The 24,340-nt window shown below is 38.3% G+C and overlaps 2 protein-coding genes, 1 long non-coding RNA gene and 1 pseudogene across 3 annotated transcripts; all 4 read left to right on the top strand.

Moving 5' to 3' along the window:
• The first annotated feature begins 564 nt into the window (after window positions 1-564).
• LOC144663733 (UDP-glucuronosyltransferase 2B15-like) lies at window positions 565-4,992 on the top strand. Its single transcript, XM_078524777.1, has 4 exons — window positions 565-1,123; window positions 2,281-2,487; window positions 2,848-3,136; window positions 3,919-4,992. The coding sequence occupies exons 1-4, from the start codon at window positions 670-672 to the stop codon at window positions 4,205-4,207; spliced, it is 1,239 nt and encodes a 412-aa protein (XP_078380903.1). The 5' UTR covers window positions 565-669; the 3' UTR covers window positions 4,208-4,992.
• A 1,494-nt stretch (window positions 4,993-6,486) lies between these two features.
• Window positions 6,487-23,793, top strand: LOC144663721 (UDP-glucuronosyltransferase 2A1-like). The gene is made up of 6 exons (XM_078524761.1): window positions 6,487-6,746; window positions 8,661-9,264; window positions 9,975-10,181; window positions 10,856-11,144; window positions 12,148-12,409; window positions 22,793-23,793. The coding sequence occupies exons 1-6, from the start codon at window positions 6,603-6,605 to the stop codon at window positions 22,817-22,819; spliced, it is 1,533 nt and encodes a 510-aa protein (XP_078380887.1). The 5' UTR covers window positions 6,487-6,602; the 3' UTR covers window positions 22,820-23,793.
• Window positions 13,052-22,786, top strand: LOC144663258 (UDP-glucuronosyltransferase 2B37-like; annotated as a pseudogene).
• On the top strand, window positions 15,985-18,277 carry LOC144663803 (uncharacterized). The gene is made up of 2 exons (XR_013572671.1): window positions 15,985-16,395; window positions 17,080-18,277. It is a non-coding gene; the product is annotated as an uncharacterized LOC144663803 (long non-coding RNA).
• Window positions 23,794-24,340: the final 547 nt, after the last annotated feature.

Raw genomic sequence — 24,340 nt, 5'->3', positions numbered from 1 at the left:
ACAAACAAACAAACTTGAACAATGTCAAAAATATTTCTACTCAATATTATTAAAAATACACAGCGATAAAGGACACTTTTAAAACAATCAAATATTTCAATTCTGACAGAAATAAGTGAAGAAATTCTATTAATTATATTAGAATAGAATGGTGACCACATACATAGAATGGGATGCCTGTAGTGCAAATCCATGAATCTGCAGTGCATGCATATTTCTATCGCAGTACTGACTGATTGCAATCAGTCCTTTGAGCTTGAACGATTTTAGGACTGAAAACAAAAGAAGGCTTAACTCTGTTAAAGGCGCACAAAGAGCCTACCGATATTTAGTTGGGAGGAAGTGACAGAAGATACAACAAAAAAAAGCTTAAGTTGTCTTATTTTTATGACACGGCATTGCCAAAGCATACAACTTTATGCTACCATTATAACCGAATGTCCGTATAATACAATTTCAGTTCTTCATCTTGCTTTTTAATTATTTGTATATTTGTTTCCTTTGTTTCAGGTCTTGTTAATTGTTCCTTCTAGTTTGCCTTTTCTGCCCTCAAAAACTGTTAATCATTCGGTTTTTGAATCGCCGTTTGAGGAGGATTACGTGGAAAACGTTATTGTTCCAACTTCTCATGCTCGATCTCGGCTGGAAAAGATTCTACATGACACCAAAATGTGGGTAGAGTTCCTTATGACCTGTTGTAAATCCGCCATAAATCATGTTAAGAAACACCAAAAACAACTAAAGCAATTCGAGTTGATGTTTGGCGATTCACCTCCAGATTGTCAAGTGCTCGTTTCTGAGTTACTTGGGCTTCCTCGGATCGATATAAAACCAGCTTTTGCAATGAGATTGCAACACGATTTAAGCCTGGCCTCGTATATTCCCTGCATGCATCTGTTTTGCTCAAACTGTGACAAAATGAGTTTTATGGAACGAGTTCAAAACTCATTTTATGTGCTATTCATGGCAGCAGGATATAAAACCTTTGTTGCTGCTTACAACGAACTGAAAACAGAGTTCGACATAATGCAAGAAAGATCTTTCGAGGAAGCCACTAATATGGCTGAGATGGTCATCATTATGGGTCACTTCGCGTTGGAATATCCTCAACCAGTTTTGCCTGGTAAGCAACTTTGTTTTATTATATTGCAATGTGTATGTAACTGCCGGATGGGCTAACTACAGGTCCTGTATTAAGATACTGATATGGTTTCTGATGTTTTTTTTATCGGGAAGGGATGACACCCAGTAGCAATCGCTCGCTCCTTAGCCTAGCATCCCAAGTCGCTTATCAACGCTTCCCTTGTAATTTTGAAACTTTTTGTAGCTGTTTGCTTGGAGTTATTTCTTGACGGTTGAAAGATACGTTATAGCAGCAGAAACAGTTCTCGATATATAACGTCACAAAAATGAACCCATTCTTTTGCGAAGGTTTTGAAACACACCAGCCAAAAACACATCAAAGCTTTTTGGTTATTGTTTAACTTCTCCCCTGATCTAATGTTTGTTATGCTATCGTCGAGTTTCACGTGCAAGGTAAATTTTGCGCATGCGTTGTAGCAAGAATACTTTGATCTTCAAATTACCTGCTATAAGGAAAAATTCGCTCAATATGGAAAGGGGGTATTTAAAAAAACAAATAAGAAACTTTCAGTTGGGTAAACGCAGTTACTGGTGTTCTAGCTAGTAGTTTACATTGTGGCCCTTGAATAAACAAACAAACAAACATTGTGTATAAACAAAAACTTGCTAAAAACCCCAACTGGCAGGAGGCTGACCAGTTGGTTATTTACATAGCGTGCAGCTGGAGTTGAATTCGGAACCACCAAACATAAACATCTTGTGGCAGGGAGGAGGATTTGAACCCGGGACCTCCGGATTATAAGTCCAGGGCCCTAACCAAACTAACCGGGCCCGAACTTTTTTGGAGTTGCGGAGCGGGCCCTCTGAAACTATCATGTCGTTACAGGAATCGGGGACAAAACTGCTTTTTTTTCCTCCCCCTCTCTCTCTTTCTCTCATTAGTTTTTGTATTTTTTTTTTCTCGTTTTAAACTGATAAATTTATTCAAGTCCACCATGACGTGAAGCCTTGGGACGAGATTGATGCTTGTTTTAGGGGATGAAGATATATTTTTTTCATTTCATAAATAAATAACTTCGGTCGACAAAAACTATATATAGTACGTGTAATTGTTGATATCAGTTAGAAAGACAATTTATTATTAAGTTTTACTAAAAATCGCATTGTTGATTCGCTCTACCGTGTCTCAAATCACAGGCACTAAACTAGTGGGGCCGCTGACAGTTAAACCTCCAAAACCACTTTCAAAAGACCTGGAGCAGTTTATCAGTGACGCAGGAGACAAAGGGATAATTCTGTTCTCATTAGGAACACAAGGTGATGCAATGTTGCAGAAACACCAGATAGAAATGCTGGCCGAAGTTTTCGGGAGACTGGAGCAGAGAATAATATGGAGATTTAAAAGTAAGTCCTTTGGAAACTATCAATCAACAAACCAATTTAGCAACCGACATACCTATCAACCGACCGACCAACCAATCAGCCAGCATGCCAACCAGTAAGCTTATAAAACCAAAGCAACCGACCGACCGACCGACAAACCAGCCAACTAGCTAGCTAGCCAGACAGCCAGCCTAACAATTAACAACAAACATCAACCAAAGATCAAAGAAAAAAAAAAACAATCCACATACCAAAACCAGCCAGCTTTTCAAGCTTCTTTTTGACACCTTCTAAACCTGCATACGGCTCATTCTACTTACAATATGGGAAAAACAAATGCTAGTCAAATTTTTTAACTCCACGATAACTCCTTTCCTAAAGGGCATATAACGACGAAAGTTTCTTCAAACGTCAAAGTTCTGCCATGGATTCCACAAAATGACATCTTGGCCCATAACAGCACCAAAGCCTTTATATCGCACACAGGTCACAACAGCTTATATGAAGCAGCTTTCTATGGTGTACCGCTGGTTTGTGTGCCGATTTATGGTGACCAGTACAGTAACTGCGCCCAGGCTCGTTCGGTTGGTATGGCAATTGGTATCGATATAAAGACTACGACTGGAGATGAAATATACCATTCAATAAGGCGAGTTCTGGAAGAACCAAGGTAATTTGTTAATTTCCATGCAGCGTAAAAAAAGTGCTACTCATAAGCCCTGTTCACATTAGGAGTCGATTACTATTGGATTGTGATCGAAATATAACTGGAAAGGTTTCACACTGGGAAATAAAGTATTTAAAAACCTGAATGTATGGTAGCCGCAATTATGCATTAATCGATTATAGTTGATTTCTAATGTTAACACAGCCACATATTGCTGCAGAGTCCTCTTTGTAATTTAAATTAATCTACCATAGGCTTTTTTTTTCATGTGTGATAATGCATGCATTACTTAAATAAATTAGATACCTGAAGCATAAAAAGTCCAGGAAAAAGTATCCGACTCTTCAGCGGAACTCGAGCCCATGGCCTTGCGATTCTGATACAAATGCCTTGCTACTAATAAGCTATGAAGCAGGATGCTTCATGTGGCTTCGTAACTTAACGGTCATACATGAATCGCTCATTTAGAACAACTTTCCCTCTGCCTGTCTCGGATAGATCTTGTCAGCCACCAGCGTCCGTGCAGTCGTGGACATTCTTATTATTTTTTTGCGATGCAACCCATTTGCATAATGTTCTTTGTCGCAGAGAATGCAACAAATAGCGAGACACTTTGACAGATACTCTTCCGTTACAAGCGTAGTAAAAGTCATGGGCTCGAAACCGTTTTTGCTAGGCTTTCTTTGTCTCAGCTAACGTAACTTCCGCCATACCCGCAAAGTTTTTTTTTTGGCCTTGTAAGTCCGCTGTATAATTATCTGTATGTGTTTGTCAATTTCCCTTAGCTTCAAGGGTAACGCTACTCGCATTTCCCGTTTGTTGCGTGACAGTCCACGAACTTCCGTCCAGCAAGCCGCTGACTGGATTGAATATGTCCACAAACACAAAGGAGCCAAGCACCTCAGACCGGAAGTGTATAACCTTACTTGGTGCCAGTATTATCTATTGGACGTACTTGTATTCCTCACAACTGCAGTTTTTGCATTTTGTTTTGCAATTAGAATGTTATTTGGGGTGCTGTGTAAGTTCGTTTCTAAGCTAGTGAAGGCTGGTCAGCACTCGAAGCAAGATTGAGAATTGCGTTCATAAAGTTTGAAATATGTATCGTACATACTCCCATTTAATACTGTGTTGTAGCTTAATTTCATTATCACGAATCACATTGTTCTTGAGAAAGATATTATGTTCATCCTTTCACGAGCGTGGAACAAAGAAAAAAAAATCCGAGTCTCCGAAGGAACTCGAACCCACGACTTTTCAAACACCTGGCGGGTGTTCTATTTACTGAGCTACGGAGACACTCATGGTGAGCTAGGCCATTTACTAGGTTTATATGTGACACGCGCTTACTGCTTGGATCAGCAATGTTATTGGCTTACTGTATGATAATATTTAAAGAAAGATTTCAGATTTTAAGCTACGACCTCTGTAGTGAAATGAGAAAGATGCAATTTTCATTATGTCTTGAGCTTTGATCTTGTTTCCAATTGTTTCAAGCGGTCCTTGTTTCGTTCACAATTTTTTGTCGTGATTTAACAGTGTTTTTTTTTTTCGTGCAAGGGTAAAGATTGCTTGTATTACACCATTATCAGCTTAAGACTAGTAGACAATCCAACGCCTAGTTTGCTCTTTTACTGTTTAGATCTCTTCCCCCTTGAAAACGATGTGTTGGACTTGGAATAAGTTTAATTGTTAATTAGCCAACTTATACATAGTGATATCTAATAATTTTAGCAAAGTTGAAATATATTGTTCTCACTCTAAACCGGTAGGCGATTTTACAGACGTTATGTAAAGATAAGTTTACTATCAAACGTGAGGAATGTTATTACCCTTAACAACGCTATAAATAAATAAAGAGCTAGAATGTTATAACATCTATGATTACGTGCATTGCTCTCCCAAAGAACGATACATTAAAAATGGAAGAAAAAATCCAGTGGGGATAGTGGATCGGGTGGCTAGCAATACCCATTGGTCCACCAGAAAAATGAAAATAAATACATCAAAAAAGGAAAATGAGGACAATGGCACTGGGTACGGTGTAAAAAAAAGTCAATAGTTTTAGCTAAAAAAAATAAATATATTTGCAAACATCCACCACCACCCCTCCAATAAAAAAAAAATAAATAAATAAAAAAAAAAAAAAAAAAAAAAAAATAAAAGGAAGGAACATAAAAACCTCTCTCCCATGAAAACCTCACTCCTCGGTTGAAAAATCCTAGATCCGCGTCTTGCTAGAGCGGAACTTATGTCAAGACAAGTAGTGTGATAGCTGGTGTATAATTCCAGTCAACCAGGTGTCTAGGTCTGGATAAATTTAATAAAAAAAAATAATAAAAAAAATAAAAACAATATGAGGAGGACGACGACGACAACCTTCTTAAGAATACAAAAAAGCTTAGTTTTATCCCGTAAATGTGCCACATCAAAAGCAGAGACAGGGGAAACAGTGGACAGTGCCACAATTCGACCATTTTCAGGACATGCAGCTTCGAGAGAGGGGAATTGAAAATTTATTAGGGACGGACCATTATTTTTTTGGAGGGGGGGGGGGGGATGAAAAAATTGAAAAATGTTTGGGACCTGGGAGACAAAATAAATTGTTTGCAAACACGATTATGTATAACAAAAAATAGTAAGAATTTCTAAAAAATGTTTGCAGAGGTGCATAAACTAAAAAAAAAAGTTTGCAGAGAAAACTTTTTAATCCCCCCACCCCCCCCCCCCCGTCCCTCCAAGAAAATAATGGTCCGTCCCTTACAGTGTTTAACTTATTTATCGCGAAACGAATAACCTACCGACCACACAGAAATCTCTTCAATCCGGCCGCTTGGCGGATGCTGCATTTGCATGCTATGCCTGTCCAAGGGTCAAAATAGAGTACTAAATAAAAACAGGGTAAAAAATTTCATTTCTAAAATACGAGTTGTAATAAAGATAAGATGTTCTACATGACACGAGCATAGAACAAAGAAAAATCTGAGTCCCCGACGGGAATCGAACCCATGGCCTCCCAGATACCGGTTGGGCGCTCTAACCAACTGAGCTACGAGAGACTCGTTGTAAGCTGGGCCATTTTTACTAGGTTGATATGTGACACGCGTCATGCATACTGCTAGGATCAGCAATGTCGAATTCATCAAGTTTTGTAGTAAATAACACCATCTTTATTATTTACTATACGAGTTGTATTTCTCAAAAAATTAAACGAATACATTGTATTCCTACGCAAAATGTTTTATTTTGCGATTTAAATAAATGCCGTTGCCACAATGGGCGACCTGCGGTTTAAGTGATCGCATCGTTGCTTTAACAGCCCTTAAATTCTGATTTACATAAGATCCCGACATACTGTTGGCAACTTGGCACACATTTTGCAAAGCCAATTAAACATTAAGTCTTTACTCCTCTAGCTACATTTTTTGCCCACAACTGGACAGCTTCAAGATACAGGCGGTCTTTAATCATGTGGGTCACTATTATTCTACTTTGCACTGTGTCTTATTCATCTAACGGAGCGAAAATACTCGGCGTGCTGATGACAGAATCCAAGAGTCGCTATTCAGGTATTAGGAATGTGGCAGATGAATTGGCATCGAGAGGTCATGAGGTATGTGAGCTACAGTAGTCGTTGTACATGAAATATTTCAGATCTTAATGGATAGATTTGATATTATGTACAGAGCTGAACATGTGTTTTTTGTTCATTTGCCGAAACATAAATTCACACGTACATTATGGATTCAAACTATCTGGTAACAGATGAGTAAGTTGTTAGTATGCAAGGTTATTTTAAAAAAAGTGTCTATTTTTGGTGTAAAATTTATAGCAGTGCACTTGATAACTTGGGGTACTAAAGGCCTAACAAAGTTATTTTGTTATCACGATGAAGTTGTTCTACTAAAGAAATCGCAACTGAGACCTTTAATACAATTTGTGGCTGAAAGTTAGTCGTGATGGTTTGAAAGTTCCCAAAATAGATTTGCTAGGGCAAGTACAATTTTAGCACTTTCTAAGCATGACGAACATAGCTATACTGAAATAACGAATTCTAGACGATCGCGCGATCTGTTTAGCAGTATATTCGAAGGAAAAATGTCAAAAAAACTAGCTAGGCTTGCTGAGTAAGTTAGTGTCTCTAAAGTGATTTCACGTACATGTATCTCAATGGTATCTTTCGTAATGCATCCGATAATGCGTGCACTGTGAGTACGTTTTTATAAAGATTGCAATCAACTGCGGCTAATTAGCATAACGAACAATATATTTTTGAAGTAGACTACGTTATTTTACCTGTGTTTCGATTACGCGAATCAACGAAAAGCTCAAGTACACAGCTCAACCCCGGGTCGTTGGTTGCTCGACGTTGTGAGAATAACACTGAGTATGCCTGTAGCAATAAGGTTTGCAAATAATGGCAGAACAGTGTTTCTAGAGCAATGATGAGCATGAATAGATATAGAAGTGCAGATCTATTGCAGCCTTATTGTTATTGAAAACTATTTTAGGCTTATTGTAACCAGTCATGCGAAAGCCCCGGTAATGGATTTTACTGCTATGCGAACTTCCAGGGTAGGATTACGAACTGTTGTGAAGTTAATTTCACGGTTACGGTGCGTGTACTCAAACTCGTACGCCATTTTCACGCCGTATTTTGATAATATTTCATGCTGGGAGTGAAAGAGAATCCCGTAAGTACTGAACTTTTAGGACTGAGTGAATTGAAACTTAAGTGGGAATCCCTATATTTATACATGGTATTACTATAACTTTAACTCAAATCAAATAATACTATCAACTTTGATGAATATAGAAAGCTATACTTAGAACATAGGGTTAAACAATGCTTACCTGAATCTAACCACTTGTTTCACTTGGACGCCTACGCTGTACAGCAGTATCTTTAGAAACGAATCACTCATGTGGGAAAATATCGACTGCGATCTTTTCTGTACGGACCGACCTATGTGCTTTTAGGACAAAGGCCCAATGTTCCACAAGTTTCCCATGACCTTGCGTCTGGTTATTAATAAGATATATGTATTACGAATCGAACGCCGGTCTAAGTCTCTTTAAAAATCTCAAACAGCACTTGTTAATCCATTTTAGCCATTGCATTGTTCTGTTCTCTTGTGTTCTCGGTAAATATTTTTTCCTACTATTCTTATTAAATAATAAACATTTCGAACCATTAGTGGCAGGCTATGTAACGGATACTGTCAGAGTGCAATGGAATCCCCTCCCCTCCTCTTTTTTAGGCACAACGTTTTTTACTTTCCTTTGATTCCGACTACAGTCAATTTCTTACCTGAAGTGTGTATGTTGCAGCTTAAGTTCGTTTTCAGGTTAAATCCGTTTCTGACCAGAAAACACTTTTACAATGACATAAAATAACTGAAAGAAGTCCAATAGATTGTTATCTTCTAGTTGAAACAGATTGAACTAGCCTGAAAACGAATTTAACCTGCAGCATTTGGACCCACCATTTTTGATCCCAGTGTTTCATTTCTTTGTTTCTCCACAGGTCACCTTAGTCGTTCCATCTATCCTACCATTTCCAGCGTCGAACACAGTGAGGCATTCTGTTTACGAATACCCTTTCGACGAAGATCATCTGGAAAAAACAATAGTACCAAAATCACATTATCGATCTCTTTCCGAAATTGTACAGGATAGCCAAATGTGGATTGACAACTTCATCGTCTCGTGTAGAGCTTTGATAACTCACGTTAAGCTTAACAGAGAAGAACTTAGAGAATTTGACTTAATGTTTTGTGATTCACCGCCAGAATGTGGCGCTATCATCTCCGAGATGTTAGGCCTCCCAAGAATCGATATAAAAATAGCAGGAGCGATGAGATTTTTCAAAGAGACAAGTGTGATTTCATATGTCCCTGATATATTGTCGTCGAATACTGATAAAATGAGTTTTATGACACGGGTTGCAAACTTATTATATCACGCCCTAATCAAGGCAACGATAGTCTACAATGGTGTACTCTGCGATGGGCTAAGAAAGGAATTCGATGTACAGGAAGCGAGGTCTTTCCAAGACTCTGTTGACATGGCGGAGATGGTTATTATTATGGGCCATTTTGCGTTGGAATATCCTCAACCAATTTTACCAGGTAAGAAGTAATATTCTTGGAATTAGGGACTGGGAAGTGGTGCCGGGGAGACGGTCGACTGCGCCTCTGATTCCTCCCGACTTGGACTCCGTCCATTCAAACTGTTCATTCGTGTCTGGTCTTCGGCTTTAAACCCTTTACCAAACAAATCGATGTAATAATATCAAAATGCCAACTGTTATACCATTAATTTAAAATGTGTAGAGAGTAAAACGTATAGCCTGCGTCCTGACTAACCGTTGACAGTTGGTTGGGTTTTGATGTGTGATGAACAGCTCAACCAAAAATCGCTGGAAAATTATTTATAATCTTATATGGAGAAAAGTTAACACTGATTCAAACATTTCAAACGGGTTCGAATGCCGTCTGAAAAGTAAATGACCCAAGCAACCTGAAACGACTGATCCCAATAGAATATGGCCAACAAAGTCTGAATCTTAAAAATCTTAAAATCTTGTGCGTTTTGCAAAAGTGAATGCTCTTTGCGTTGTCAAATTTCGCCTGGGGATTCGTTTCACATTTTTAACAAAAAAACTAGACATAAGCACTCTTTTCCCGTATAGTAGCGACTTGCTCATAGCTTGTATATTTATACCAGAGGCTGCGTAACCCACCGCCTTCGAAATATATTGCATACACTCTCTGCATTTTTTTGTCATTGTAACAACATTTACACTGAATGTAAGATTGTCTCTTGTTTAAATCCACAGCCACCAAATTAGTGGGACCGTTAACAGTGAAATCTCCAAGTCAGCTTCCAAGAGTCCTTGAGCAGTTTATCAGTGGAGCAGGAGACAAAGGAATAATCCTGTTATCATTAGGAACACTCGGGGATGCAGTGCTACAGAAACACCAGGTGGAAATGTTGGCCAAAGTTTTCGAGCGACTAGAGCAGAGAATAATATGGAGATTAAACGGTATGTAATGACAAATGTATTTGATCGTGTATATGGCACAACAATTATTTGTCAACAGTTCAAAGTTGAGTGCGCAAGTAATGACTTTGGACAGCAGAGTATGCGCAGAAACGCATACGCAATACGCAATGCTGTCGCAATATTTGCCACATTTTACGCGACGAGTCATCTACACGAGCGATTTTTCGTACGTGACATCTTTTATTTGTCGCAAAAAAGCTAACACGACAGCTCCTCAGCAAATATACTTGTCATATTAAAAAGGCCAGTTTTCCTCGCCTACACGAGCAAATAAAAAATTTCACATAAAAATTGTGACAAAAAAATTGCTTGTGTAGACGACGCTTAAAAAAAGCAATGAGCCTGTAATTTTCATTTTGTTTAAAAAAAAACAACTCTCTCAAAGATAGTGAGACCAAAGTCTTCTGTTTGTTTTATTTGAAACTGAGGACAGTTCCAAGCACCCAGAGGTCTTGTCATTGGAATATTAATGACTTGATCCCACCGGTTATCTGCATCAACGGTAAGGTAGGCTAACCAGTTCTCGAGGTGGTTTCAAAATAACATTTAAGGGTCTTACTGAGATTACGCGCCCTCCTCACTGTAACAATTTATGCCTTCTAAATTTAGCTCAGTTTACACTTTGTTACCCTACGATATCTTCTTTCCTAAAGGATTTGTTCCAAAGGATCTTTCCTCCAATGTCAAAGTTCTTCCATGGATTCCACAGAATGACTTACTAGCCCATAACAGCACCAAAGCCTTTATATCGCACACAGGTCACAACAGCTTATATGAAGCAGCTTTCTATGGTGTACCACTGGTTTGTGTGCCCCTTTTCTTTGACCAATTTAGTAACTGCGCACAGGCTCAAGCGGTTGGCATGGCAATTGGTATTAATATAAAGACTACGACTGGCGATGAAATATACTATTCGATAAGGCGAATTCTGGGAGAGCCAAGGTAACTTCATTTATATAGAACTTCAGTCATTGATAGTAAGAAAGTATAAGTAAGTTAACTACTTTATAACCAATTTATTGCATTGCATGTACAGTCTCCTCCGCAGCACCAAAAAATGGCCCGCATCAGGAGTTAATTAGTAATAGATTCCTTGCTGGGTAAAACAATAACAACATCAAAATCAGAATGAAAAAAAAAATAACATTCTTCAATCATACGATTTTTTACAACTCTTTGCATTATTTTTCTGCGAAATTTATATTACATTTCCTTAAAAAGAACAGAACATCATATCCAGCCAAAATCATGGTTTGCTTGCTATGTTGTAATAACTCAAGACACTTTTACCACAGAAATGGCTTTCCGCATTTAAGTCCTTTCGTTAAGGTGAAAATTATATTATATATCAAGTATGTTTTGACGTCTTCATTGTGACGTCACCATTCGAAAATTTGGGTCTCGTTCTTGATATCAAAGATATCGTTTCAATAACCCAAGCTAATATACCAAGCTTGGTAGAGCAATATGAAAAACATTCAAAATAAAGTCTAAAAGACCCATTTCTGGGGACATTTGGCCCCAAAGTGAAAACACGCTTTCGTTTAAGACCTTACAAGAAGCTACTGAGAAGCTTGAAACCGGGTGGTTAATGATTAACCACTCTTTTGTTATTTAAAACATTTCCTCCGTCCCATTCCCCCTCCCCCATTGAGGCAATCTCAAGTAGGTGATGAAAGATGACCATTTTTAAGCCAATCAACATACGTGACCTTCAATGCCCTACCGACAAAAAAAAAAAAAAAAAAAAAAAAAACCGAAGGTAGATTATGAACCGGGGGGCACCAGACCCCCACCCGGTTAAAGATGTTGGCAAAGTTTCTCCGACTTTCTAAAGCAAGGCTTGCTCTCTGTTTTCAACCAGTTGTGACGCATTTTTTAAGTGTGCAAAATGAACCAACCAAGTATTCTTTCCATAATGTTAATGCAACTTTATTCTTTTCAGCTTCAAGGCTAACGCAACTCGCATCTCGCGATTGTTACGTGACAGTCCGCGAACTTCCGTTCAGCAAGCCGCTGACTGGATTGAATATGTCCACAGGCACAAAGGAGCCACACACCTCAGACCGGAAGTGTATAATCTCTATTGGTATCAATATTACCTCTTGGATATACTTGCATTTCTTTTTACTGCACTTTTTGCATTCTGTATTGCAATAAGAATGTTGTTTAGATTGTTGTTTAATATTGCCGCCAAGCTAGCAAAGGTCGTTTGTAGTTAAACGGAAGCCTATATTTGTGAAGTAGTATTGTAGTATTGTATCAGTATCGTGTTGTGTATAGTCTCAGCGATAAGTGGAGATAAGTCTAGCAAGGCTTCTGAGACTTCCAGCTCAATGTCATAGACTTTTCTCGAGTTAATCGTGTAAAACATATTTAAAGTGGTTTTTGACAAATAAATTTTTTAAAAAAAGTAATACTACTTAACAAATCATCAATGGCGAGTGACTGCTTAAGTGACGTAATATGTAATTTTTTTTTTTCTGATTTTCAATTGCTGTAGTCAGTTCTCATTTTGCTCAAATAACCTTGTGAGAAAATTTTGATAAGGTCGCATAAACAAAATATTTTTGTGAAAATCAATCAATAAAATTTCTTCACCCAAAAGTTGTCTCAACTAACTGTGTGCTTAGTGCTGTACCGCCTATAAAATTGTAAAGTCTAAAAGTAGAACTGCTGCTAGGTAAAGTGCACGATCATTGATCGGTGGATCACTATAATCTTCTTTCGTGCTGCCGCTTCATACCTGAGGAAGATGACCGAAGACGCCGCTGTCTATCTTGCTTGGAGTACCAATAGTGTAGTTGTCGAATCGTAGCGTGACCCCAACATAATACTGGCACCTTGCCATGCATTGGCAAATAAATGTGACGTCATCTATTCTTCAAGGTCCCGACGGTAGGCAAATTTGAATAACAAACAATTATTTGGTCAACAACTTATTTACCTTTCAGCACTGATTCTGTATCCAATACACTGGCTGCAGTTTTCCTTGCAGCTAAACTAGTATTAAGGTATTAGAACTGCTATAAGGTCAAAAATAAACCATACCTAAAAACTCGCTCTTTTCAAAGATATTAATAAAGTAAACACAAATACAAGAGATGGGGGCTTCTTTTAGCTTAGAAGCTATTTTGCGATGTTAATGATTAGCGCTCTGCCATCCGAGTCGATATGACCTCGCGTTGACAGCAATATTACATGAATCGGCTTTACAACATGCGATCGTATCTACGCAGTTCGAGCGAAATTTTAGTAAAAGACGGCAAAATTCTTTCGTATTTCATCCTCAAATATAATTCGAAAGCATCGACTAAATCTATGCCTCTTTTTAAGCCTTCTAAAGCTCACAAAGAAGCTGTCTTGATATCCGACCCTCGCAGAGCCCAGAGAAGACGCAGCATGAGTTCCGTAACGCAATCGATGCGAAATTTGGCGTTGCTATGTGTATCATATTTGTTTACGCCGCCATGTTTTCTCCGACAGTAATCGGAAAAATCCGTATTTTTTCGTGCTTGTTCGTGTAGCAATCGTAACAATGCGGCCTTAAACACAATGAACAGCGGTCTACCTCTGAGAATTCAATATGGCGTCGAAAAAAACAGAGCGTCGAACGCACATTTCGCTGCTTACATTCGCTAATTTCGCCGCTGTAACAGACCGCCTCGAAAGGTACTTGCAATTTAAAGGTGTAGAATTGTCAGATCTCGGTGAAATTTGCACTGTTTATTTGTGTAATGTCGAGGAAACTGTGTGTGAATACCCGTAGCGGCCCAGACATTTTTCACAAAATTATGGCTGTTCAAAGTTGAGGCACACATAAAAATAACTAGAATGCTCTATCTCCAGAAGTAAATGCTGGCATACTCCGGGATTTGTAGGTAATTAAACGTTTCTATCATAAATCGGCTCCAGTTGAAATTATCTCTGTATCTTTTAAAGGAAAGCCGTAAATCGGCAATCTTTAATTTTATGAGCCTGCGATTTAACCGCGAATTCACACCTAAGGTGTGAAAATTGACACCTCGTATTTTCCTGAATGTCCAGGTCTTGTTTAATAAGCCTATGTAACTTTTATTTTGAAAAATGATTTAATGTTTGAGTTATTAATTTTCAAATTGGACATGTTTATAGCAGTTCTACTACCTTTAGTGTATGTAACCACTAACGATGTGGTGGGAGCGCTCGCTTCCAACCAATGTGGCCCGGGTTCGATTCCCGGACCCGGCGTCATATGTGGGTTGAGTTTGTTGTTGGTTCTCGTCCTTGCTCCGAGGGTTTTTTCCGGGTTCTCCGGTTTTCCTTCCTCCACAAAAACCAACACTTCTAAATTCCAATTCGATCGGGAATCCGAGGGCCACAGGTTTGTCAGTCGAAAGACTGTTATGTGCAAGCCTCGTAAAACAAAGTTGATTATTGTGATTTTACTTTGTATCGCATGCTATCCATCTAACAAGCGAAAATACTCGGCGTGTTGGTGACAGAATTAAAGAGTCACTACTATGGCATCAGGAATATAGCAGCTGAACTGACGTCCCGTGGTCACGAAATTTGTGAACTTCAGTTTTTGTGCATGGAATTCGTGTAATGAAGTTCTGAATGAATAGTTTTGATGTGCCTACAGCACCTAATGCAGGGGGGAGGGGGGGGGGGGGGGGGGGGAGAAACGAGGTCTGGGACCGAGTAGCGATGCTCTCACAACTTGCAAAGCGATCAATTCACGATGTAGTCAGCGGTTTTTGGACGATGATGCAACAGGCAATCTTTTCCCGCGAAATGGAAGCTGCTATGCCGTGGAATCACTTATTATAAAGGGGTTCAATTCCCTTAACTAAAAATCTTAAAGCAGCGTGTTTATCCGAAAATTTCGTCATCGTCGTGTAGTTTTAAGAACGCAGAATTTTGTGATGCCGTGCTACTTTTCAGTGCTGAAATGGAAATGTTTGTACCACGATTTTCAACTGGCCCACATGGGGATTCATGACGAGCCTAGCCCTCAAAAAAAAATTCTGTCCAGGAGGTCTTTTAATCTTGTACATAACTTGTCACCGCATGCCAGGAAATGTGAAATGAAACCGGTCCTAGTTATGTGTACGTGATCTGTTTCTTGTGTCACGCAGTTTCTGCTTTCGCGGTTTCGAAACGTGCCGGTGAATCTTCTTTAAGAATATTATTTGCTAAATTGTCGATATCGGCATCGTTTGCGACCTTAAATCGATGACAAATGTTTCATAAGTTTTCCGGGCAACACGGTCAAGTTTGAGTCGGCGTTTTGGTGTTTTTGTATCAGCTATACGACATTGGATATCCGACGGACAGCCGCAAGTATAAGTCGACTGTGGTAAGTTACAAATGTAAAAGCGAGTCAACGAAAATAATATCGGTAAAAGCGAGATCAACAGTAATTTCTTCCGCGGAAACAAGTTGAATGTGTGAAGATTGGGACTTTCAAGGAGTCGATTGTTGTAGTCTTCACGACATGAATTGAGTAGCATTGTTACCAATTTTAAAAGTGTTTTTATTGCATTTTTTGTGACATGTTCCTCGCTACACTGCAAAACTCGTATGGGTGAATGCGAAACAGGAAAGCCAATAAAGTCTAATAAAGACTAATAAACGAAAAGAGATTCGGCATTTTCGTCTAATGGTTACTGTTGCCGGGTTAATTTATTCTGGCGGGAAATACGAGGTAACGCAATTCGCAAGCAGCGCGGCTCGCCGCCGTTCATCCAAGATAGAAGCAAGACAAACACCGCAGCACAATGGTAAGTTGTATTTTTAGGCGAGGACGTAGTCTCGAGCCTAATGTTATCATGTTAGTATAAAGCGATTTTGGATTCTTCGTGTTAAGATGCGCGATGTGATGATTCGAACCGAAGAGGACTGGTAACTAAGACCATGGTTTGAGATTTGTTTGCGTCCGCCATCTTGGTTGGACTTGGTTGTTCGGTCGAGCTTGTGAGAATTTTTCGCAGCCAGAAGCCTTAACTCGATTAGTAGCTGATATTTTTTTCGCCCACTTACAAACTTTTTGTGATATCAAAGTACACAAAAACCTTATCGACACACCTAAAAGTCGAGGGACTAAACTATTTGTGATTTGATTTACTGCCTGGCGACATTGTAACCTGAGCTTTAACTGAAGACGAGAAGTGCAGAATTGGAGACGTATACTGCGACAACTGCAGCTGAGGTGAGCTATCTAAAGTTTATATTTGCTTGTACTTTATTGAATACCGTAGTGTTGGAATAACATAATTGTCAAAGTATTTATGGAATCGAAAAAACGATTTTAAAAGTGAAATATCTGCCAGATGTTGTTATATTTAATTTGCTAAAATTAAAAAAAAACAGAAAGCTCATTCGCGATCCCTTCTGTCAACAGAACGTTTTCACTCTTACTACTAGGTCAGATTTCAACATTGATTTTAATAGTGGTGTACAAAGCAGCAGTAAATCTATATATATAAACAAATGATTGTAAAATATGGATACAAACAAACTTATTTCAGCCTTACCACTGATAACAGAACTACAATCGATCATACCGTATATTTATACAAATCTAAATAAATCAAGAGTCCAAACTGGTGTTCTAGAGACACACCTCAGGGACCTGAAAGCTGTGTGGTTAACAACCAAAAAAGAGTATATACCTTTATTTTTGTAGGCTATGATAACTAGTAAATGATTTAAGAAAGATATAATGTACATGTAGAAATATGTGTTTCAGAAAAAAAGAAAAAATTAAGTGAATTAAGTAACTACTTATGTTGCATTAAATTGTTGAAGTTAATCAGTCTTGGTGTCTAAACAAATATGTGTTAAACAATTATTATATTTTAACTATTGATTCTTTCTTTCATTATGTTTACAGAACAGAAATAAAAACAACAACAACAGAAAACATCCAAGATACAGTTTTCAAAGAATCCACTGATTGCTGTGCTTTGTCCTAATTGCTTCAATATGTTTAATCTGCACTTTGTCAAGAAGCACCATGAATGTGTGAATGTAGCTATTGCATTGGAACTTGTTATTGGCCTCTATTCTGCCTCTATGCAATATGTACATAATAAAAAGCCCAATCCTCACTATGAATGGCAGATATATTTTAAGCAAAACACAGCGAAAACCATGTAGCAATAACACCAAAGTTAAAAGACGGTGTAAAACATCTCTGGATTTACTACTGAAAGACCCTCAATACAAATTCATCACTGGCAAACCACTGTATCAACTCTACTTCCTAGTCTCCACTTGTACTGTATCAAAATTTTGGACTTATTGGACTTGCTTGCAACACAGATTGTACAGATAGTGCAAACAACTATCAGCCCCATTTAAATTTGTACCTACTGGACAAAGGGTACGTTACAGTTTGTACAGTCAGTGCAACTGTCAGCTATATTTAAACAAGAGGCAATCTAGATACATTATTGCAAGACAATATTTTTATGCCAAACTCGTGGAAGTTTCCTTGCAGTCTAGTACAGTTACAAAATATGATGCATTCCATTGTCAAAAGTTGTGATAAAAGACACCATATTAGAATTGTACAAATTAAATTGCCAATTTTGTGATCAAAGCAGCTTATTATTTGCCTTTTATTAATTAACATGGGGTTAGAAAATAACCATACCTTGGAATGCACAACTAAAAACACCACTGGAAAACAAGGTGACGTATTTTAAAATTTTATTTACCTGACAAACCCATTTTCCCTCCTTTATAGCAAATGACTCAGTGTCTCACCTTTCGACTTACAGCGAGGAGCCCAAAAAGGTGACCACTTTTAATGTATTCATATTCTTTCTTGCAGGTTTTATCCAATCAGAAGCTCGTCACAGCTTCTCATTGGAAAACTACTGCATGAAAGAATGTGAATTAATTAAAAGTGGTCACAAATGTGGGCTCCTCGCTGTAAATCACACTTTAATCAACGATATCAATTTCGGCGTTCAATTACTTGGATATCTTTTGGACTCACAATTTTACTAAATAGACATTTTTGGCTTTGTCAGTGTAAATTGCCATTTCAAACCACATGATGCTGCCCAGAGAACTTGTTTTTTTTTTTTTTTTTTTTTTAAAAAAAAACAAGTAAAAAGAAAAACTAAAACTATCTGAATACCAAGAGCATTTGTTTGAATTTGAAAGAAGTGATTCTCAAGAGTGATGCCACATAGTCTGAAAAGGGACAACAAACAAACAAAGCCCAAAAGGTCTATTCTCAGTTCTTTGTCTGGAATTTTTAACATACTGACTTGCTTAACTGGAACGTCCTCGCCTTAGTATGCATTGCATACCGGTTATTTTAATTTGTGGAATATAAACTTGAGCTTGGGTTTTCAGTTTCACTATGGTCGCTTATGTCAAGCGCTGTAATAATAATCAGCTTGCGGTGCTTAAACCTGGCTAATCGCGCGCTGACTTATTTCGCTCTACTAACCTCGCGCTAATGTTTTCTGTCTTACTTGGGTGGTGAGTTCTTTACTGAGCTCTTGTTATCTGTGGGCAGAATATTAACCTCGCGCTAAATTATTCTGTCTTACTGGGGTAGTGAGCTGAGTTCTTTACTGAGCTCTTGTTATCTGTGGGCAGAATATTAACCTCACGCTAAATTTTTCTTTCTTGCTTCGTTGGTTAGTTCAATATTTATCTTGAGTTATTTTTTTTTTTTCAATCCGCGATTGAAATTTTATTGAGCTGTTTTAAGACAAGAACATCAAAACCCAAATCCGGCTAATATCTGCTTTTTCTTTCTCCACAGAGAAGCCGCGGCTATTATGACTGACACCTCACTGTACATTGCGCCAGTTCAACGTGCGGACTACGATCTTATGTTACCGATCTTAATCCCCTTAATGGATAAATATTCTCCACTAAGGGGATTAAGATCTAATTTGCATAATTTTTTTTTGAGGACTAAGCTCGTCATGAAATGAAGTAATACAAAGAAAGACCAAGTCAACAAACAACCTCGAATCAATAGAGCAAGAACAATAGCTCCGACCAGCGCGGGAATATTCGATCGCCACGTTTTCATTACCATTCCCGTGATGGTTTTATTTCATAACAAACACCACATATTGACACCAAGAACCTTTCCGGAGAAATTTTCGCTGCTTTAAAGACTGAAACTTAGTAAGTCTTTTTTATTACTACATATATAAAAAAATCGAACTCTCTCACTGGTCCCATGTTGTTATTGTTTTGGCAAGTTCACAAAGAAAGGAGCTGCTCATGTGCCTTAGAGACATCCGCTGACTACCGCCTCGATGATTGCTTTGCAAGTTGTGAGAGCATCGCTCAGATTTCATATAAGAGAATGTATGGGAAGTTTCTCCCCCCCCCCCCCCCCCCCCTGACTTAATGTCTACTTTTTGAGCTGGCATTTGTCGAAATATTAAAATGTAAGATACGTTATCAAAGTCATTAGGTGAAATTAGTCAATAAATTCGATTTGTGTCACGAAACGGCATTTCAGACCTTTACAGTATAGAAAAGATTTTCGTTCATTTTCATTCTGTTTGTAAAGAAGACTTCAGAATTCATAAATATAACAACGGATAAATGAGATGTAACATATGGTGCTCCATTCAATTCATGTTTTGAAATTAACTTAAGTAATTTTAGGTTCATTTTTTTTTTAAGTTAAAACAATTTCACTTAAACCATTTTGCTAGGGCACTCCGCGTGCAAAACGGTTACTCGGTAGACTGAGCTCCAGTACGCGTGACAAAATGCTGTAACGCAAAATGTACCCACGGTTCAAATTTTTGGTCGCTTTGTAACAGATTAAGGGCAAGTGTACGTTGTCTCGGCCACTTTCTTGTGGCCAGAGCAATAGCTCAGTCAAAAGTGTTTTATACATAACTTTTTTAAACATTTTGTTTTATCTTCAGGTCACGTTAGTTGTCCCATCTGTTGTACCATTTCCAGCGTCGAACACAGTGAGGCATTCTGTTTACAAAACCCTTTCGACGACGAACACCTAGCACCACAATCGCCTTCCCGATCTTTTTCTGGAAATTATGCGAGATTGCCAAAGATGGTAAGAACTCTTTATCAAGACATGCAAAACGTTACTAATTCACGTTAAGCATCACATGGAAGAACTCGGCGAATTTGACTTAATGTTCAGTGATTCGCCTCCAGAATGTAGCGCACTTATACCCGAACTTCTGGGACTCCCAAGGATTGATATTAAGCCAGCAGGTTTTGGGATGAGATTATACCATGATGATATAAGTCTGGTTTCGTATATCTCAGAGATATTCTCGTCGGGCAGTGGCAAGATGAGCTTTGCAGAGCGAGTTGAAAACTCTCTTTATTACACACTGCTTACAGCAGCAAAACCAATTGACTTCGCACTCTACAATGGACTTTGGAGAGAATTCGGTTTACCGGAAGAGAGAACCTTCCAGGATTCTATTAACATGGCGGAGATGGCTATTATCATTGGTCATTTTGCTCTGGAATACCCTCAACCATTCTTACCAGGTAAGAGATTGCCTATAAAAGTCACTTTTACAGGATTTATCAAATAAAGTGAAAATAGGGTTTTTAAAAAGTTTGATGCAAAGACTTGTGAAACCTAGTATAATTCCAAAATTTATGTCTCTGGGGAGGTACTCTGGGACATTTTTCGGTGGGGGAAACCCTTGACAGCGGAACATAACATAGCTAGTTTAGATACCTAATTGAAGAAACATTGACCCTGTAAAAAGCACAAACCATGAACGATATGACCCAATGGTATTCTGGGTAGATAGCCTTAACAAGCTTAGAGATATCCTTTTTATTGATAATCAAGATATTTTCTTTCCTTGACAGCCTCAAGATCATGACATATGCAAACCGTCTTATTATCAGTTTTATTCTGTCACAGAAGACGATTTTTTCACCGATCTCCCAGTAAACATTTGGGTCGCATTGTCCATTGTTTATGCTTTCCATTGGGCAACGATTTTTCAATTAGGTGTTCATGTGGGAGTACCCTCCTTGTTTTGTTTTTGTTTCCACTTTTGACGTCAGCCAAAATACATCACCTATACTCAAGCTCTGCAAGAGGAAGAGATATTTCAGTTGATACCCAAAGCAGATGGATATGATTATTCTTGATTTTTGGTTGAAAAGAACATAAAATTGAAGGAACGTTCAATTATTCGGAGTTTCTATCAGAACAATTAGACCCTTGGCCCTTGTTTTCCGCCCCGTTGACTATTCGTTCATATAAAATTGAGATTCGTATTATAATTGTTAAATACATGACAGATGACGACAAATTGTGGTGAGATAAAATTTTTGGCATACAGAAAATTGTCCCTGCAAAGACTGTGTTTGTTTATAAGCATAGAAAGCGTTGAGTAGATAAGATCTAGCTTTCTTCCTTTCTTTCTCGCCTAAAGGATATATTCCAGACGATCTTGCCTCAAACGTCAAAGTCGTCCCATGGTTTCCACAAAATGCCATATTGGCCCATAACAGCACCAAAGCCTTTATATCACACACAGGCCTCAACAGCTTATATGAAGCAGCTTTCTATGGTGTACCGCTTTTTGCTGACCAATACAGTAACTGCGTGCAGGCTCATTCGGTTGGTATGGCAACTGGTATTAATATAAAGACTACGACTGGTGATGAAATATATTTTTCCATAAGGCGAATTCTTGAAGAATCAAGGTAAATTTATTTATAGTGAAAAGTAAATAATCACTAAGTCATTAGCTTACAGCCTCCTCTTTAACAGCTGCAAACAAGTGACCTGCGTCAGAAATCGACGAATTACATGCGTAGCAAGCGGTTCTCTTACTTAATGCATGGCAAAATAGTTAAAGAGGGGTCATAAAAGCAAGGTTCTCACAATCCTTCCCTCGACTTCTCCGCATTCGCACGGCCTAAGCTTTTGTCTTGATTAGTTCATGTACGGCTTCCAGGCTTTGTCTGTAATCATTAAAGTAACACGCCTAATTAATAACATTATTATAAATCAATTGACCTCTGTAAAATGAATTAACAAGTCCTCGAGAGAAGGAAGAAGAAATCGCCTGTTTAATATGCAAGGCTACTAAAAATATTTTCAGGTTATTTGCAAATGCTTTTCATTGACTGTTTTCACTTTATCGAAAATATGTTTTTGATATGAGACCCGAACATTTACCAAAGTTATGTCTTAGGGAAGGGCTTGCTCTCTTTTTTACTTCGGCCAGTGGTGACGTCATTCACACATCTACACTTGTAAAAAAATAAAACTGTCCTGAAGGTTTGTAAGTATCCTTTCTCCTAACAATTCGTATAACTTTCTTTATTATTTTTTAGCTTTAAGGGTAACGCAACTCGCACCTCGCGGTTGTTGCGTGACAGTCCGCGTACTCCCGTCCAGCGAGCTGCTGACTGGATTGAATATGTCCACAGACACAAAGGAGCCAATCATCTCAGACCGGAAGGGTATAATCTATATTGGTACCAATATTATCTCGTGGATGTAATCGTTTTCCTTTTAACTGCACTTATTTCATTTTATGTTGCAATTAGAATGATCTTTAGCTAGGTTATTGTGTAACATTATTGCCAAGCTAGCAAAGGTCGGCCATAGTTTGAAGAACGAATGAAAACATCTTCAATAAAATTAAAATGCGCGATCATAGTATATCGGTTAAATGATTTGTACAAACTTCCTAATCGTGCTTGTTTCCAACAGGCCATTTTAATGAGACTACAATTGTAGAGATTTTACGTACACTCTTTCTTTTATATGGCATATATTTGGTGAGTCCGGCCACAGGCAGAGCTCACTACATACAGTACAAACCTGCGAGTAAAGGTCGGGACATGCGACAAACTATGACACTGCGCATTCCCACTCTTCCAAATTCGCTGTTTGTGCACCAAACAAACACCTTGTCGCAGCGACTTGTTTGTAAGCAGTACACACGGAGCGACTTGTCGCAGCGACCTGTCGCTGCGACTTGTCGCATAGTGTGTCCCGACCTTAAGAACATTTAAGAACTTGCTAGGCTAAAAGTTGCAAATTAGGCCTCATTTTTATAAGAACCTATTAAGCCTTAAATTCGAAAACAGGTTGTTATTTTCTACAATTGATTAAAAAATATTTTCCTTTGGAAAAATACGCTCTGAGAAGGCATTATTGTACATGTATCTAATGTTTTGTTCTGAATGATAAGTGATTTATTTTTTTATGTAAACCCTGTTTTTGGTATGGACATTTTATACAAGGAATAGGTTCAATGCCTTTAAAAGTTCTATAAGAAGAAATGTATTTTTTTTTCTTCAGGAAATAAGATTCTATTAAGAACCTTAATAAATGAATTTGTCTAAACTGCCTTTTATGTATATAAAGAACCTGTTTAGGCTAACCTGGAAAAAATAGGTTCTTAATCGCGGTTTCTTTTGTATAAGTAAAAGTTTAACTTCAAGGGTCGGTTTAAACGTCTAATAGACCGTTCGCGCATTCAAACGAACAGTGTCCACCACGACCTCGTTCTGGTGCTATTTTGCGTACGCACTGAAGTGGAATGCTAGCAAGAATGATTCGACGTTTAAATCAGTAAGTACTTAATGACTTGCTCCATGGGAAACAGTGAATTTTTCTTTCCTTGGGTCCCTTAAAGGTCGATACCGATATTATTGAGGGGTATACCCTTCATCGGAAATAAAATTATCTGTTGTCTTCAGTATTTAGTTATTATACTTGTTGCGGGCCTAAAAGAGGCCTGCAACCCTAATCTTGCATTGACAGTGACCAGCAGATTGTGTATCACGCGTGCGCGTCACGTTTGTAAGAGAGCCGCTGAAAAGCGGAAGTTTAAAATTTCTTCTTCCATCAAGTACGATAAGAATCAGAAAATGTGTCAATCACAACAGCTTGTCACGCGTGCCCCAACCGGAAGTTGAAAAAACTCACAGCAGTCTATCGCGTGCAATCGGAGCCTCTGGCAATCGCTTCTATCGCGATGAAGCAGTGATTTTAGGTGGTTTTTTTGGCGTTTTGGAAAAAATTTTAAATCCAAGATGGTGGATCCAATATGGCGCCTTTTTTAAATCATGATGTAATTGTCACGTGATGTGACGTCCTCATCCCACGTGACGTATACCAAAAGATAGATTTTCTG

Source organism: Oculina patagonica, chromosome 8 (genome assembly GCF_052425735.1).
Source record: "Oculina patagonica isolate OP01 chromosome 8, crgOcupat, whole genome shotgun sequence".
NCBI classification, from domain to species: Eukaryota; Metazoa; Cnidaria; class Anthozoa; order Scleractinia; family Oculinidae; genus Oculina; species Oculina patagonica.
Note: the sequence above shows the minus strand (reverse complement) of the source record. Positions and strands in the feature narration are given on the sequence as shown.

Excerpts from the sequence above, each read along its gene's own strand:
- LOC144663733 (XM_078524777.1), top strand. The coding sequence starts at position 670 with ATGTGGGTAGAGTTCCTTATGACCTGTTGTAAATCCGCCATAAATCAT. Across the intron at positions 1,124-2,280 it reads TCCTCAACCAGTTTTGCCTG|GCACTAAACTAGTGGGGCCG; the intron begins GTAAGCAACTTT and ends CTCAAATCACAG. Across the intron at positions 3,137-3,918 it reads CGAGTTCTGGAAGAACCAAG|CTTCAAGGGTAACGCTACTC; the intron begins GTAATTTGTTAA and ends AATTTCCCTTAG.
- LOC144663721 (XM_078524761.1), top strand. The coding sequence starts at position 6,603 with ATGTGGGTCACTATTATTCTACTTTGCACTGTGTCTTATTCATCTAAC. Across the intron at positions 6,747-8,660 it reads TGGCATCGAGAGGTCATGAG|GTCACCTTAGTCGTTCCATC; the intron begins GTATGTGAGCTA and ends GTTTCTCCACAG. Across the intron at positions 10,182-10,855 it reads AATAATATGGAGATTAAACG|GATTTGTTCCAAAGGATCTT; the intron begins GTATGTAATGAC and ends TCTTTCCTAAAG.